Source organism: Rana temporaria, chromosome 7 (genome assembly GCF_905171775.1).
Source record: "Rana temporaria chromosome 7, aRanTem1.1, whole genome shotgun sequence".
In the NCBI taxonomy this organism is placed as follows: Eukaryota; Metazoa; Chordata; class Amphibia; order Anura; family Ranidae; genus Rana; species Rana temporaria.
This window is the reverse complement of record NC_053495.1, coordinates 179,167,025-179,183,573: the sequence shown is the minus strand read 5'-3', so window position 1 is coordinate 179,183,573 and position 16,549 is coordinate 179,167,025. Positions and strand designations below refer to the sequence as shown.

Genomic DNA, 16,549 nt, shown 5'->3' with positions numbered 1-16,549 from the left:
ACCAAGTGGCACTTACCTTTCCTTAATTGATGAGCTGAACATGTAGCGCAGACAGCTGGCCCAAACCTGTGGACTGTGGATGTGTGTAATCCCGCTCAGCCAGCTGTTTAGAGGAAACATAGTAAAAAATTTATAACTCGAAAACCTACGTTAGATCTACCGGTAACGGTATTTCTACGAGCCTTCCAGGACGGCACACCAGAGAGATAAGGGCTCCTCCCACAGGAAACACAATCAATTGACAAGTTTGTTATAAGTTCCCACCCCTCCCCTTGCTCCTCAGTATTTAATAAAGTAATCTTGAACTGGTTCACAAGGGGCACCCCATCGGTACTTACCATTTAGCATATAGCTTACCTTTCTTCACATAGGGTGGGCAGTAGGCCTGCCGTCCTGGAAGGCTCGTAGAAATACCGTTACCGGTAGATCTAACGTAGGTTTTCTCCTACGCCTTCCAGGACGGCACACCAGAGAGGATATGAAAGGACCTCAGGCCTACCTCAGGGTGGGACCACAGCTTGGAGGACCTTCCGACCGAAAGCCAGGTCTTGCTGTGACAACAATTCTACACGGTAGTGTTTCAGGAAGGTGTGATGACTTGACCAGGTAGCCGCAGTACGGATCTGGTCCCAGGAGGCACCTGCTCTCTCCGCCCAAGATGTCGCCAGAGATCTGGTTGAATGAGCTTTGATATTAAGTGGAGCTGGTTCTCCTGCACACTGATAAGCCTCTGTAATAGCTTCTCTAATCCATTTTGATACTGATGGCCTTGAGGCCTGTAATCCCTTCCTGACCCCACCATAGAGGATTAGGAGATGGTTAGATTTCCTGAAACTTTTGGTTCTATCTAAATATATAAGAAGACATCTTCTTACATCCAAACAGTGGAACTTAAACTCCTTCTCGTTCTTTGGTTCTGAACAAAAGGACGGCAATATCATTTCTTGCGTCCTGTTGAGTAAGGGTGCTACTTTAGGTAGGTATAAGGGATCTGCCCTAAGAGTGACCCTGTCTGGTTGCACCCTAAGAAAAGGCTCTTTCATAGACAGAGCTTGCAGATCTCCTACCCTCCTGGCTGTAGTAATAGCCAACAAAAAAGTTAATTTTAACGTAAGGAACCTAAGGGAAACTTTCTCTAAAGGTTCAAAAGGAGGCATAGATAATGACTCTAATACCCTAGTAAGGTCCCATGGTGGACATAAGCTTTTAAGGACGGGGGACATTCTCTCCCTAGCTAGTAAGAATCTCTTAACTAGGTCGTCCTTCGCTAATCTTTTATCCAGGTACACCGAGAGGGCCGCTACCTGTACTCGCAGGGTGCTAACCTTAAGCCCAGCGTCCGCTCCATCCTGGAGAAAATCCAGGATAACCGGAACCGACTGGGAAGACTTTTGTCTTTTTCTACTCCAGGTCTGGAAGGTTCTCCATATCTTTGAGTAGATCTTTCTAGTGACCGGCTTTCTACTTGTAAGGAGAGTCTCAATCACCTTTTCTGAACAACCTTTTTGTTTCAGAATCTGGCGCTCACTAACCAGGCTGTTAGCTGAAAGAACTCTGGTCTCGAGTGAAACACTGGACCTTGTCTGAGAAGATCTGTCCTGGCTGGGAGTCTCAGAGGCTCTGCTACTGACATGAACCTCAGGTTCGCAAACCATGTCCTCCTTGGCCACCATGGGGCAATAAGGAGGACCAGACCGGGGGACTTGCTGACTTTCTGGAGTACCCGCGGAATTAGCGCCAGGGGTGGGAAAGCGTAGGCCATTTTGAAATGCCAGTTCTGGGACAGCGCATCCAGGCCCTCTGAATCCCGTTCTACCGAGGCTGAGAAGTACCTGTTCACTTTCCTGTTCTTCCGGTTCGCGAACAGATCTATGTCTGGTTCGCCAAACTGAAGAACTAAGGCCTGAAAGACCTCGGGACTCAATTCCCATTCCCCCTGTCTTAATTGTTGGCGACTGAGGAAGTCCGCTTCTATGTTGTCTGTCCCCTTTATATGTATGGCTGAGATGGAGGTGACATGCTTCTCTGCCCAACCCAGGATTTTTATGGTTAGGTCTAATAGGGGACCGGATCTGGTACCGCCTTGGTGATTCAGGTAGGCCACTACTGTAGCGTTGTCTGAGCTCACCTGGACCTCCCTGTCTGTGACATCTTGTTGGAAGGCCTTCAGAGCTTCTCCTACTGCTCTGAGCTCCCTGGTATTGGAAGATTGATGAGCCAGGAGGTAGCACCATCTTCCTTGGGCTTTTTTCTTTCCCAAGTGGGCACCCCACCCCCATGTGCTGGCATCCGTAGTCAATTTTACCGGATCCCATTGTGCCCAAGGTCGACCTTCCCTTAGGTTTTGGTGACTGGTCCACCACTCTAGGGATGAGAGGACCTGAGGGGTGAGTACAATCTCCTGATCCAGGGATTCCTTCTTCTTGTCCCAAGAGGACAGAAAGAAAAAATGGAGCATCCTTGCATGTAATTGGGACCAGACTACTGCTGGTATGGATGCCGACATTAAGCCTAGCACTCTCATAACTGACCTCCTGGGAAGTCTGGGGAATCTCACCAGATTCTCTGCTCCTGACACTAATTTTTTTATTTTTTCCTCTGGCAGGAAAAGCGTCTGGAGCCTGGAGTCTATAGTGTAGCCCAGGAAATTTTTTACCTGTTCTGGTATGAGGGAGGATTTCTCTAAATTGATAATCCAGCCTAGGCTTTCTAAAAACTCCATCACCCTGTTGGTATCCCTCTGAACCTGTGACTCTGTCTGACCGGAGATCAGTAGATCGTCCAGGTATGGTATAAGGCATATTCCTTGAAGATGTAGGAATGCTACTGCCTCTGCCAGAATTTTTGTAAAGATTCTGGGGCTGGAGGTTAGGCCGAAGGTTAGTGCCCTGAACTGCCAATGAAAGATTTCCTCCCCTACCACCACCGCAAACCTCAAAAAGGCCTGATGGTCCACGTGAAATGGCACGTGAAAATAGGCGTCCTTCAGGTCTATGGTTGTCATGTAGGTTTCCTTCATGAGGTTCTTTCTTACTGAGTAAATACTCTCCATGGAGAATTTCTTTTGTTCTAAAAATCCGTTTAGTTTTTTTAGGTTTACTATCAGGCGGAATTTTCCTGATGGTTTCTGAACCAAAAACACGTGGGAATAGAACCCCCGGTATTGCTGTTCTACTGGCACTGGTGTTATTACTAGTTGCTCTACCAACTCCTGAACCCCCTCCAAGAGGGCCCTTCTTTTTAGGGTATCCTTGGGGAGCTGCGTGAGGGTGATCATAGGGGGGGGGGGAAGGTGACAAATTCCAGGCGGAACCCATCCCTTATAAGCTTGTGTATGTAGGGACTGTCTGAAATATTTTCCCACTGTTGTACAAACTGGGACAGCCTCCCCCCTACCTTGACCTTGGCGTCACTTGGTCTGTTTAGCCTCAGCCTTGGCGGAGGGAAAGAGTAAGTTATTCTTTTTGTTCCCTTTTCCATAAAACCAGCGCCTATTGGGTTCTCTTTTATATTTCTGCTTGTTTTGCCCCTGGGGGCCTCGAAAAGTCTTCTTAAACCCATCTTTCTTAGGTTTCACAGGGAATTTCTTTCCCTTTTCTGAAGACCTAGCTAGGACATCATCCAATCCTTGGCCAAACAGAAGTGAACCCTGGAAAGGGAGTCCACACAGTTTTCCCTTTGATGTGACATCCCCATCCCAGGCTTTAACCCAGATAGCTCGCCTGGACGAGTTAATCAAGGCCGCTGTTTTGGCTGAAGCTTTGGCAGTTTCCAAAGCGGCATCAGCCAAGTATGCGACAGCTTTTCCTATCAAAGATAGAGACCCCAAGATTTCCTCTGACTCTGTAAACTGGCCGAGGTGTTCTGCCAGTTTCTCTACCCATAGGTCTGCATTCCTGGCTACACAGGTCGCAGCTAATGCTGGGGCCATAGAAGCTGTGTTAGCCTCCCATGCTTTTCTCAGGAGTGATTCGGCCCTGCGATCCATTAGATCTTTAATACTGCCAGCATCTTCAAATGAGAGGTCTGACTGTTTAGTGACCTGAGACAGGGCCGCATCCAGTTTTGGAAGTTTAAAGAAAGCTTCCCCAACTGATTGGGTGAACGGGTACTTCCGTTTCCAGGTTTTCTGAGTGGTTAGTCTCCTTTCTGGATATTTCCATTCTTGTAGGATTATTTCTTTTAGAGATTGGTGGAGAGGGAAGACTCTATCCTGTATTTCACTGAGTCCCCTATACACCTTATCCTGTGCAGAGGTCGTTTTAGGAACCTCTGGAATCTCTTCAGTGGCATAGATTGCCTGAAGGAGACTGTCCACGTCCTCTGCTGAGAAGAGGAATCTTTTCAATTTTCCTTCTTCCTGAGACATGACTGAGTCTCTATCCTCCTCACCCTCTGAGCTATGTCTAGTGACCTGGCTCATGACCTCACTTTCCTCTTCCTCCAGATCATGAGAAAAGACCTGAGAGGATAGGAAAGGGGTACTGGGTCCTGCAACTAGCCTTCCCTGAGAAATCAAAGTCTCTCTAGGGGCCGGTTCCTCTGTGCTAGGGCCTGTGGCTGCTTGTGTAGCTGTCTCCCTGAGGGCTCTAACTGTGGCCAACATTTCAGACTGCATTGACAAGAGAAAATCTTTCATCATAGCAGCTGCCTCCTTCCCAGCCAACTGGTTAATACATTTGTGGCAGAAGGGTTTGGTATAGGATTTTGGGAGTTTATCTTTACAGTTTCCACATTTTTTAGAGGAACTACCACTAGCAGATGCTGAGGATTGAGCAGAGGCCCCCTGGGTTTCACCGGGAGATTCGGTTAGAGAGGGAACATAATAAAAAAACAACCATGTTATTTCTTCCCACTTCAGAGCTGCAGGCTGTACTAGGGAGAAAAGAGAGAGAGAACGAGGAAGGCAGCCGTTACCAGTTGCATCCTGCGACTCAGGAACTCTCACTCTCCCCTTTTCTCCCTTTCCAGGAGGGACAGTACTCACCGACCCCCGATCTGGATTTGGTAGCCGCAGCGCTAGTCTTCCCTTCCTCTTCCATCATGAGGAGGTTGACTGGGTCCTTGGCTTGCCGGTACCTGTTCGCAGGGTTTATCCGCCGCCGACCCCACCTCTCCACGCTGCTCTCCACGCCGAGGCGTCACTTCCGGGTTGCCGTGTAGGGAACGCCCACTCTCCGGTGACGCGCTTCCTGTACCTCCGAACGAGGTCTGGAGCGCAATGCTCCTCTGCAAACCCCCCCAGGAAGAAGAGTTAGCAGCGTGGCGGATTTTTGTGCAGAGGGACGATGGCTTTTTCACCACAGCTCAGAGCGTCCATGCCTGTCTTTGTGGCGACCTGTGAGCGACCGAAGCCAACAGGTCAGTTCAGCTCTCCCCGGCCTCCCTGAACCTGCCTCAACAGGGGTACCCTTCGACTTCACCGTCTCCAGGTAATATAAAACAACAAACGTGCCGCTGTGTTCGGGAGAAACACAATCAAAATACTGAGGAGCAAGGGGAGGGGTGGGAACTTATAACAAACTTGTCAATTGATTGTGTTTCCTGTGGGAGGAGCCCTTATCTCTCTGGTGTGCCGTCCTGGAAGGCGTAGGAGAAATATACATTTATTTATATCAAGCAGTTCTCTACTCTTGAGAGAGCATGCCAAATAACAGAACCCATGGTTAAAAGGAACTACAAGGCTCTGTTATCTGCAACAACTATGCCCACTCTGGATTAGGTAGACGTGTGACATCAGGCAGTTGATAGGAAAGTCATGCGTGGACGAAGTCAGTCAATTAAATGAGAGCAATGAAATCCTTCAAAAGCAAACCTAAACAAATATGCGTTTGTAGATTCTTTTTCAGATTACACATTTTTTTTTTTTAAACACCTTAATATTTTAATGACGGATCTTAAAGCATGGAGGGGGGTTTTGTTTTGACAAGACAATGAAGATAAATGGACAATAATCCTCCCTTTCCTTTACTAATAGAAATGCTGATTTTGTTGTTCATCATTCAGGAGTCATGGACAGGTTTGTGATGGGTCACATGAATGCAACGCAAAAATCAGTGGTGAGGGACATGGCAAACTTTATGCTTTAAATCCGAGATGTAGCCTATAAACAATGCATCTAATACACTCTACAGGATGAAAAATGTTCTGCCCACGACACCTTCACTCTTCTCAAATACTGGATTTAACTAATACAACTGACCATGCAGACATGTATGAAGACGGTAGGAACCCAGACAAGGTTGTGTAACGAGACCATTACTTGGGGAAAAAAAAAAAAAAAAAAAATTTTTTAACCAGTTAGCAACCGCCCTATAGACGAAATACGTCTACAAGGCGGTTGCTTAACTCTGGGAGGGCGTCAATGTACGTCCTCCCAGAATCGCGCGCACACGGGAGTCTCCGTGACCGCCGGGTCCTCCGGACCCGGCTGATCACGGATCACGGTAAATCGCCGCTGATAGCGGCGATTTACCACGTGATCGCTCCGTCCAATGACAGAGCGATCACTAGTAAAGAAACCGGCGTCATGTGATGACGCCGGTTCCTCCCTCTCCTCTCTGTACCGAACGGTACAGTGTAAGAGAGAGGAGAGGGGAGAGAGCGCATGCAGCAGCAGCTGCTGCGGGCTGGATCTGTGACACATGCAGTCACAGATCCAGCCATCCCTCCCTGTGCAATACTCTGCAATTATGCCCCGCAATACTCTGCAATTATGCCCCGCAATACTCTGCAATTATGCCCCGCAATACTCTGCAATTATGCCCCGCAATACTCTGCAATTATGCCCCGCAATACTCTGCAATTATGCCCCGCAATACTCTGCAATTATGCCCCGCAATACTCTGCAATTATGCCCCGCAATACTCTGCAATTATGCCCCGCAATACTCTGCAATTATGCCCCGCAATACTCTGCAATTATGCCCCGCAATACTCTGCAATTATGCCCCGCAATACCCCACAATACCCTGCAACGTCGTCTATGGGGATTTTTAAGTAGCAAAGTTTGGCGCCATTCCACAAGCGTGTGCAATTTTGAAGGGTGACATGTTGGGTATCTATTTACTCGGCGTAACTTCATCTTTCACATTTAAGCAAAAGAATGAAGAAAAAATACTAAATTTGCCAAATTTTATAACAGAAACAAAAGAAATTATAATTTTTTACAGAATTTTCAGTCTTTTTTCTCTTATAGCGCAAAAAATAAAAAACCCAACGGTGATTAAATACCACCAAAAGAAAGCTCTATTTGTGTGAAAAAAAGGATGAAAATTTCATTTGGGTACAGTGTTGTTTGACTGAGTAATTGTCATTCAAATTGTGAGAGCACCGAAAGCTGAAAATTGGTCTGGTTATTAAGGGGGTTTACGTGCCCAGTGGTCAAGTGGTTAATATATATTATATATATATATATAAAATTTCAAATAACATATGTTTTTGTAGTAAAAAACAAGCCATTACTACTTTTCTTTTTATCTTTTTACAGGAGCCTGCAAAGCATTGGACCCACAATCTGTTAATTTCAGGTGCATCGTCAGTCTCCTGAAGTTATTTCCTTTAGTTATCTACCTGTACCAGGGTATTTATTGCTTTCGATTAGAAAGCTGCAGGAAGTGTTACTATGAGTTTACTATGAGTGTGCGGATTACTCCTAAAGATGAACTCGGCCTTTAAAACACAAATACCTTCACCAGATTTATCAACTATTATTCATATTGGTTACATGACTGCTTGTAATGTCCACAACGTCAATACCATGATCCCTTTGGTTGTAGATTAAATTATTTTTTGTTTGTTAAGTGTATGTGATGCAACCATTACATAAATAATAAAAAAAAAAAAAAAAAAAACACACACCACACACAATAGTTATAGTAATAAAACTCACATTCCGACAAGTGGAAGTGTATAAGCCTTTGGATCAGACTCTAGTACTAGAAGCAGTTTCCGAGTTTGGTCCATCGTCAAATATCTATTTACAGAGGAGAAGAAAAAAATTGTTATAAAAAAAAAATAAAGAATATTCAAATTCATCAAAATTACATCTCCATTAACTCTGGCCTATGGAAGCCCTGGTTTCTTCAGAGATCATAAAAATGCAAAAACCACACTGGTAGGTTCATTTACTTTCTTCAAAACAAGATCTTCTGAATGTACTAGTGCTGTAGCAAAAAAAAAAAAAAAAAAAAAAACTCCTTTCAAAAAAGTGGAAAACAAAAATTTAAATGGGCAAAGCAAAGTTATTTTCCATCACCACAACATTGAAGTCATTGCTATAACTGGGAAAGGATTCATGGGTAAGATTTTGCCTTCAAAATTTTTTATTAAAGCAATGCGACTTGCGCAAATACATGTAAATTGTATTATTAAAAACATCCATTACATTCTAGCAAGATAATATACTCTTAATATAATCAAAGACCCTCCCTGTTTAAAACTGAAACAGTGCTGGGTATGTACTGTAAACCCGTCCCTTTAAAAGTTTGTTTGCTATTGCACTTGCTGCAGATGCATTCAATTTGGACGACATCAAGTGTTTGCCAAATAGAAACAAACAGACGCTTTAAAAACACTTTGTCGCCGCAGTCAAAAGGACAAGCATTCGTAGAAAGACACAAGTATTATTTAGATTTTTTATTAAAAGAACACTCAGAATAAAAGAAGCTTACCCGCATTTGTGTGTTCCTTGAAGCTGTGCAATATTATTGTGACTGCTCAGGTTCCTGGCTAGGGCCGTGGGTATAATTGGGACGGGCTTTATGGGAGTACTTTCAAATGAATTCGCTACGGTGACAGCCGCCCAGCGAAGATCAAAGTGAAGATTGTCCATGTTCTCCGAGTAAGTGATATGAGCTCTCACAGTGAGCAATTTTGAAAGATCCAAGGCTTCTTTGCAGTGGAGATGGCTCTGCAGACCCTTAAAACAAAAAATATGAGAACTGCTTTTTCATCTGCAAAACAATACAATTAGAGGCTGACGGCGGTAATTTCCATCTCCTTCCTCCTACTTGACATTCTGAAAAGACTAGATCCGCTTTGTACATGGAATGTAGAGACGCAAGGAGAGAAGGGGAGAAAATGTTCCTCAAGAAGACAAACAGAAAATCACCATAATAATGAATATATTCACAAGCCATGCATTTGTTCCATAGGGTATGCATGAGGATTTTTCCCAGTAGAGCATATTATTGAAATATTATTCCAGAGGCCAATAGCTGTGCATCAGTGAAATTCTAAGCAGACATGATCACAAAGAGCATAATAAAAAAAGGACAAAAAAAATAAAATATATTATATATATTCTATCTCTGTTAGGCACAGTGTTTAACCCCTTCATGACAAACAAAAAGAATAACCCCTTCATGACAAATATAAAATAAAACAACGCCTGAACAGAGTTCTGCACAGTTGAAGTGCTTAAGCAAAAACAATATCCAGGTGAATTATCCATGTTTTTTCCAGGACAAATTGGGCTTTCATTTGATGGTAAATAGTAATGATATCTCTTTTTTTATTATCAAAAGGAAAACTAAAAAAAAAAAAAAAAAAAAAAAAAAAAAAAAAAAAAAAAAAAATGTTATGTATCTGAATATTTCTTGCTATTGCCATGACTTACCACCGAGGAACCACCTAAAACGAATTGACCTGCCCTCGACGATCGCAGCTAAACCACATATGTGCGTACCCATAGTAGGGCCCAGAAGTAAAATTTTTATTTTTTTCATCCAAGCTAAAACACACCGATACTAAAATTGCAAAATGCTGTTTTAGTATCAGTGTGCACTTCCAGCGCCACGTATAAATCGCACGGTCCTTGCAATCTGCAGGGGGTGTCAGTGCAAATGCAGGTCACAAACGCATTGCGTTTGCTTGCACCAGATCGCATGGTACAAAGATGACCACGTAATCCGGTTGCAGTGCAATTCTAAAATTGGTGCAATCACTACTTTGGTGCGATTTGCGCCCATTTAAAAATGAATGGGCTCAAATCACACCACACTCAATCACATGTCAATTGCACACTTATGCGGTGAGATTCAAAGTGGGAACCAGGACTGACCACCGACTTTAACCGAGCATGACCTTTGACCCTCCAAGCCTGATCTAACTTATTTTTACATAGACTTTTTTGTTTACAAAAACAAGGGGCTTGCTATTGTTCCCCCTAGTATTTTACTGCCGGCTTTTTTCCAAGTAAGGCCCCTTTCACACTGGGGCAGAAGGTGCCCCAACGGTATAGCGCCGCTATTCCGTCGAAATTGCAGCGATATTCGGCCGATATCGGTGCGGTTTTAACCCCCGCTAGCGGCCGAAAAAGGGTCAATACCGCCTGCAATTATCGCAGTTTCCAATTGCTTTCAATGGGGAGGAGCGGTAAACACACTGCTCGCTTCCCGGCTCCAAAGATGCTGCTAGCAGGACTTTTGGAGCGGTCCTGCTAGGGCACTGCTCCAGTGTGAAATCCCTCTGGCTTTCACACTGAGACTGCAGGGCAGGAGTTTTTCAGGCGGTATTTAGGTGCTATTTTTAGTGCTAAAACACCTGAAAAGGGCCCCAAAGTAAAAATGTATACTTTTTATCTTTGGTAACACTGATCAAAGCATTACATGCCTTTTTCCTGTATGTAATGCTTTTTCTTTTGTCTATGGATTGCATAACATCATAAAAATCATTTTGTCAAGATCACCAAAAGAAAGCATTTCTGAGAAGTTAAAATCCAACAGACTTCAAAGTCTGTTGTGCACTGGGCATGAGTGGGTGGGGAACAAAGCCGAGTGCTGGGGGCCAGTCACCTTAGACAGGAGAGGGGAGTCCAATGGAGAGAGGAGAGGGAAGGGGGGGAAAAAAAAGCTCAAAATAAGTAAGGATTCTTTTCCAAATGGAGGACTGCATATTAAAAGTACTGGGAAGCTATAACTCAAAAGATTTTTTTTTGCAAACTTCATTGAAGATGAACCAATCCTTTAAAACGTTAAATATTTAAACGTTATGTCCTTAGACTGGGCCAGGGTTGGATCTAGCCTGTCGAATCTAACCTGTCAAAAAGGGCCAGTACAATCCCCGCAATAGATGCCCAAATGTTAATCAAATCACTATTTTCACTAAGAATACACTAAAATCATTATCACACATAGCACAACATAAAACTTCCTCTTACGGCCTCTCTCATGGGGCATACACCTGTGTGCAGGCCATGTTTATGAGCATGTGAATACACAGGTGTTCCATGCATCCCTGGGTAGGCAGTCCCACTCATGTCAATTGGGGCGCAGCAGCTGCACAGACAGATGCTCCCAATCTGAGGTTTGTATGGGTACAAGTGCACAGGCTTGAACATAGTGCAAGTTCAGGGACATGCATGTACACACATCTACATGGATATCAAATCAAGAGCAGCGGCTATGACCGTGCAGTCACTGGATTCCAATTGACAGCAATGGGGGGGGGGGGGTGCATGGAACATCGAGTATCCCTATGTGGGTGAATACAGCCAAAGGCCTCACATCAGACATCAGGGGTAAAAAACAGCTAGCCCATCCCCCCCCCCCCCCCCCCCAAAGGCATTCGTGTTCTCAGGATGAGTCTTGCAGGTAGGTATATGACAGAATTTGCCTTAGCATGTCTTAGCAGACTAGAGCTCAATGACTCTTTTATGTTAAAATTTTAATAAAAACAGCAGTAGTTAAAGCAGTGCGGACCGTATGTCCGCATTTTCATCCATCCGTTGCGAATGAAAACGGGACATACATTGGTCCCTATATGATTGCGGGTGTCAGCGGATGACCCGCCTCCGCAAGATCGGACAGAAGAAAATCCTATTATTCTTCCGTCTGGCGTTTGGATGAACACGAACATACGGTCCGTGTTCATCCAAACCCCCATAGGGGAGAGCGGAGAAAAGACAGGGCGGCCCCTGCAGTGTGCGGGGACCGCCCTGTCAGCTGACGGCTCAGCGGGGATTTTACTGAGGATCCCCGCTGAGCTTGACGGACACACAGAGGCAGATCATTACTGATCCGCCCCGTGTGAAAGGGCCCTTACAGGGCATTTTATCCAGTAAGTTTAACAATTGTAGCATTACCAGCATAGAAAAAGTACGCGGATAAATTGTTCTAACTTTAATATGAATACAGGTTCCAAGTTAGTGACTAAAGGATAGTATTAAAAGCCAGAGGTTCAGAATAATAGACATGCAAATACTTATTCTTTTTAAGTGTTTATTTCAGGAAATATTAAATTTTTACCTGGAAAGCATCCACCGATTTCTCACAAAAATAACGTTTTTTTTTTTTAAAGACCCAACTTGAAGAACTCAAGCTAGTATAATTACAAGGACATTAAAAGTCTTAAATGGGGAAACCAGACTTATGAAGTCAAAAAAGGAAAAATTACAGAATAAAATATACAAAAATTGCCAATTTAAAAATTCTCCCTGTGAGATGGGTGCAAGAATAAACAGCTTACCTTAAAAGACGATGCAAAGTCCTCTGGGGTATGCAGAGTGACGTTTCCCGCAGACTCTCTGGTAGATACAGAGCAAGGAATCACAAAATCTCCAGGTAAGAGAGCGGAGGGAACCTTCCCTACAAGGCCAGCTTTCTCTCGGCCAGGATCAAAGCGATCGATTGTCAAGGTTACACCTTCCTCATCTGATACAAAACAAAAATATAAAAAACTATCCTCACATCTAAATCTTTATAGATTTCATAACAGTTATCTACCCTGGAATAACAACGTGAAATTATTTGCCATGACAACCAGATTCCAGTTTTTAGTTTTCCCATCATCAAGACCCACGATACGAAAATCGGAAGTAAAATTTCATCAGAACAATCTGCTGATTTTTGGATCGTTAGTACGGTGCTTTTGACAGCCGAGTGTTCATACGACAAAAGCTGGATGTGCAGAGTTAAAATTTGGTCGGATGTGAACAAAACATCCAATTTTCGTTTAAATTAGTATGGTTTTCATCTGAAAAAATCGTAAGTGCAAGACTACGCATGCTCAGAAATGAAAGAATGCATACAAAACTATTCAACACATTGGGGGCGATTTACAAAAGGCAAATCCACTTTGCACTACAAGTGCAAAGTGCACTTGAAATTGCACTTAGAAGTGCAGTCGCTGTAAATCTGAGGCGTAGATCTGAAATGAGAGGGGAAGCTCGGTCTTGATTTTATCTTCCAATCACGTGCACGCTAAAATGCTGTTTATTTTCCTTGCATGTCCCCCTCTGATCTACAGCGAGTGCACTTGTAGTGCAAAGTAGATTTTCCTTTCATAAATAACACCCATTATGTCACTTCTGAAGTTGAATTCCATCGCACGAGAATCTTTGTATGATGAGTAACCTCTTCACTTTTGACATGAGACTAGCATGCAACAAAAAACGGACGGCCATTCGTCCGAAAATCTAATCGTGTGTACAAGGCTTAAAGCGGAAGTAAACCCATCCATAAAACAATTTCATTTCCGGCACATGCCGGAAATGTAACACTCCCATTGGTTGTGCTCTCAACCAAACTGTCAAACCATCCAATGGCTGGTTTCATAACTGATCACATGTGCAGCATCATGGCAGTTGCAGATTAAACAGAGGCCAAGATGGCAGCTTCCTTGGCTGAAAACAATAGGGGGGTTTACTTCCACTTTAAGAGATATACATTTGCTATAGACAACTGTTGCCTCCTAGCTCAGCTCATGTTTTCAATAAACCGAAACCCTGCTTGCATAATATACAGATAACAAAGGTGCAGACATATACGTGGAGAATCTACAGCTCTTATTCCTATCCAGTGCTAGTTTTGTGACCAAACGGCAAAATATTGGTCTTGCCAAAGGAGGAGGCAGAGATCTCCTGACCAGTGTCAAGGCATCTGGTAATTTGACTGCTACCAATCTATATGCACATTACATGTCCCAGTAGGCAAAGCGTTTCATTCACAAAGGTGGAGGGGGCAGGCCACTGATGCACTCATGCCACTAGGCATATTGGCTGAACCAGGAGGCGCTGTCAGACCCGATGATCAATGTGGCAGAGAACCACAGGATCTCAGCAGGATAGATAGATAGATACACACACACATATACATACATACATATACACACACATAAAAATTCTGATAGCTTTTCTTTTCAGTGTATAGTAAAGGTGTGTGTAAAATACTGTCCAGCAGCACAGATTTTTGTAAGGCCTAATAGTGGAGCAGTGTAGATTTTTAAATACAAAATTGTAAAAAAAAAAGAAAAAAAAAAAAAAAAAAGGGCTTTCAATTTCGAACGTCTTGGTAGCACTTGTACAATTAGACCCATTGTGGGTCCGACCTCGGGTGTCTCTGGGTAACCACTGTCCTATTTAGCCTACGCTTCCCTTACCTGTGTTCCGATTGCTCTTTTTATGTTTGTTTGATAAGACTTGTCAGCGTTCTGGCTATTGTAAATATTTTTGTACCTTGATACAACTTTTCAATAAAAAAAAAAAAAAAACAAGAAGTAAATAAAACCGTTTAGGTTTTTAAAGCATAAACTCAGCAGCCAATTGACTAGGCTAAACACTTTCCCTAGTTTGTACTACTATAAACACCCATCAGAACAAAGTTTAGAAGCTAAAGGCCCGTAGACACAATCCAAAATTGGACAAGACGGTGCAACTTTTTCCTCTTTCTAGTCACTTTTTGAAACTGAAAAGGTTACTAAAGTTACGAAAATTCTCATACGACAGAAAACAAAATCAGAAGTGATGTAATGTATTGTCTGATTGTACTGACTAAACAAAAAAAACAAAATCGTACGATCTGGTATCATATGAGAAGAACATTTTTGCTTGTCCCTTTAGATAATAATTGGATGAACTGTTGCGATTGGCTCTCGAAAGCCCTGTACTAATGATCAAATTATTTACGATCACTTGAAAAACGGTATTTGTCGTCTTTTTTGGATCGTGTGTACGGGCCTTAAAAACCCAAAAATGGAAATTCTGCTTTTCTAACACCCCCCCTGCCCCCCCCCCGGTGGTGTCACATTTGACACCTTTCGGAGGGGGAGATACCTGTGTAATACAGGTATTTTGCCCCCATTTCCGGGGATAGATACCCAAGCCACCCAGCGCGAGTTGTGCGTGTGCAGTAGGGAAGCCGAAAAAGTGACATTGACATTGTGGGCTCCCTGGATAGGTAAGTGTCCTTATTTTAAAAGTCAGCAGCTGCAGTATTTGTAGCTGCGGACTTTAAAAAAATAAATATAAATTTAGCGGACCTACGGATTAACAAATAAAAATCCATACAAAAATCAGAATAGTGTGTCCTTGGCATCCCTCTAGATGTCATCAACTAATAATCAGCCAGTATGAGGGTAATGTGAAATCAATTTTTTTACATTGCATACAATACAGCATCAGCAGGAAGAATAAACCTACCATCATCCACAAAGAAAGATCCAAGTAAGAGGCAACAGAAAACTCTTCTCTCTGTCTTTGCGTGCCGGTAAGCGAGTCGTAAAGCTTTTTCAGAGAGCAACAAGTGAGGATTTCTGACAACGTAAACAAAGCAAAGACATTATTGCTGTATTCATGATAAAGATTATACTTACAAGATATTCCATTTTAAATAATTCCAGGTATAGACATGTTAGACGTACAGAAGCTACATTGATCCAATATAATACACACAAATCAAAGAAATAGACACTGCTACTTAAATGATAAGTTTACCTTTACGGCTTCCCCGTTCTTCACTGTGGCGCTGACATCGATCGTGTCATCCCTTTTATAGGGAGACTCGATCGATGACGTCACACCTACAGCCACACCCCCCTACAGTTGTAAACACACTTCAGGTCACAGATAACCCCATCAGCACCCCTTGTGGTTAACTCCCAAACTGCAACTGTCATTTTCACAATAAACAATGCATTTTTTGCTGTGAAAATGACAATGGTCCCAAAAATGGGTCAAAATTGTCCGAAGTGTCCGCCATAATGTCGCAGTCACGAAAAAAAAAAAAAAAAAAAACGCTGATCGCCGCCATTAGTAGTAAAAAAAAAAAAAAAAAAAAAAAAATATGAATAAAAATGCAATAAAACTATCCCCTATTTTGTAAACGCTATACATTTTGCACAAACCAACCGATAAATGCTTATTGCGATTTTTTTTTTGACCAAAAATAGGTAGAAGAATACGTATCGGCCTAAACTGAGGGAAAAAAAATGTTTTTTTTATATATTTTTGGGGGATATTTATTACAACAAAAGGTAAAAAAATATTGCATTTTTTTCAAAATTGTCGCTCTATTTTTGTTTATAGCGCAAAAAATAAAAACCACAGAGGTGACCAAATACCACCAAAAGAAAGCTCTATTTGTGAAAAAAAATAAAAAATAAAAATAAAAGGACGCCAATTTTGTTTGGGAGCCACGTCGCACGACCGCGCAATTGTCAGTTAAAGCGACGCAGTGCCGAATCGCAAAAACATCTATAGAGTTCACAAAATAGGGGATAGTTTTATGGCATTTATATTAATATATATATTTTTTTATTACTAATGGCGGCGA

The 16,549-nt window shown here is 42.8% G+C and overlaps 1 protein-coding gene across 1 annotated transcript in view; it reads right to left on the bottom strand.

The window, feature by feature from the left end:
* STIL (STIL centriolar assembly protein) overlaps nt 1-16,549 on the bottom strand; it is a 57,475-nt gene that overhangs the window by 33,038 nt on the left and 7,888 nt on the right. The window contains exons 4-8 of the mRNA XM_040360540.1: nt 15,418-15,530; nt 12,468-12,652; nt 8,672-8,919; nt 7,891-7,974; nt 17-103 (exon numbers count right to left, since the gene is read on the bottom strand). Of these exons, the coding sequence (XP_040216474.1) occupies nt 17-103; nt 7,891-7,974; nt 8,672-8,919; nt 12,468-12,652; nt 15,418-15,530 (717 nt within the window). The remainder of the gene's footprint in view (nt 1-16; nt 104-7,890; nt 7,975-8,671; nt 8,920-12,467; nt 12,653-15,417; nt 15,531-16,549) is intronic.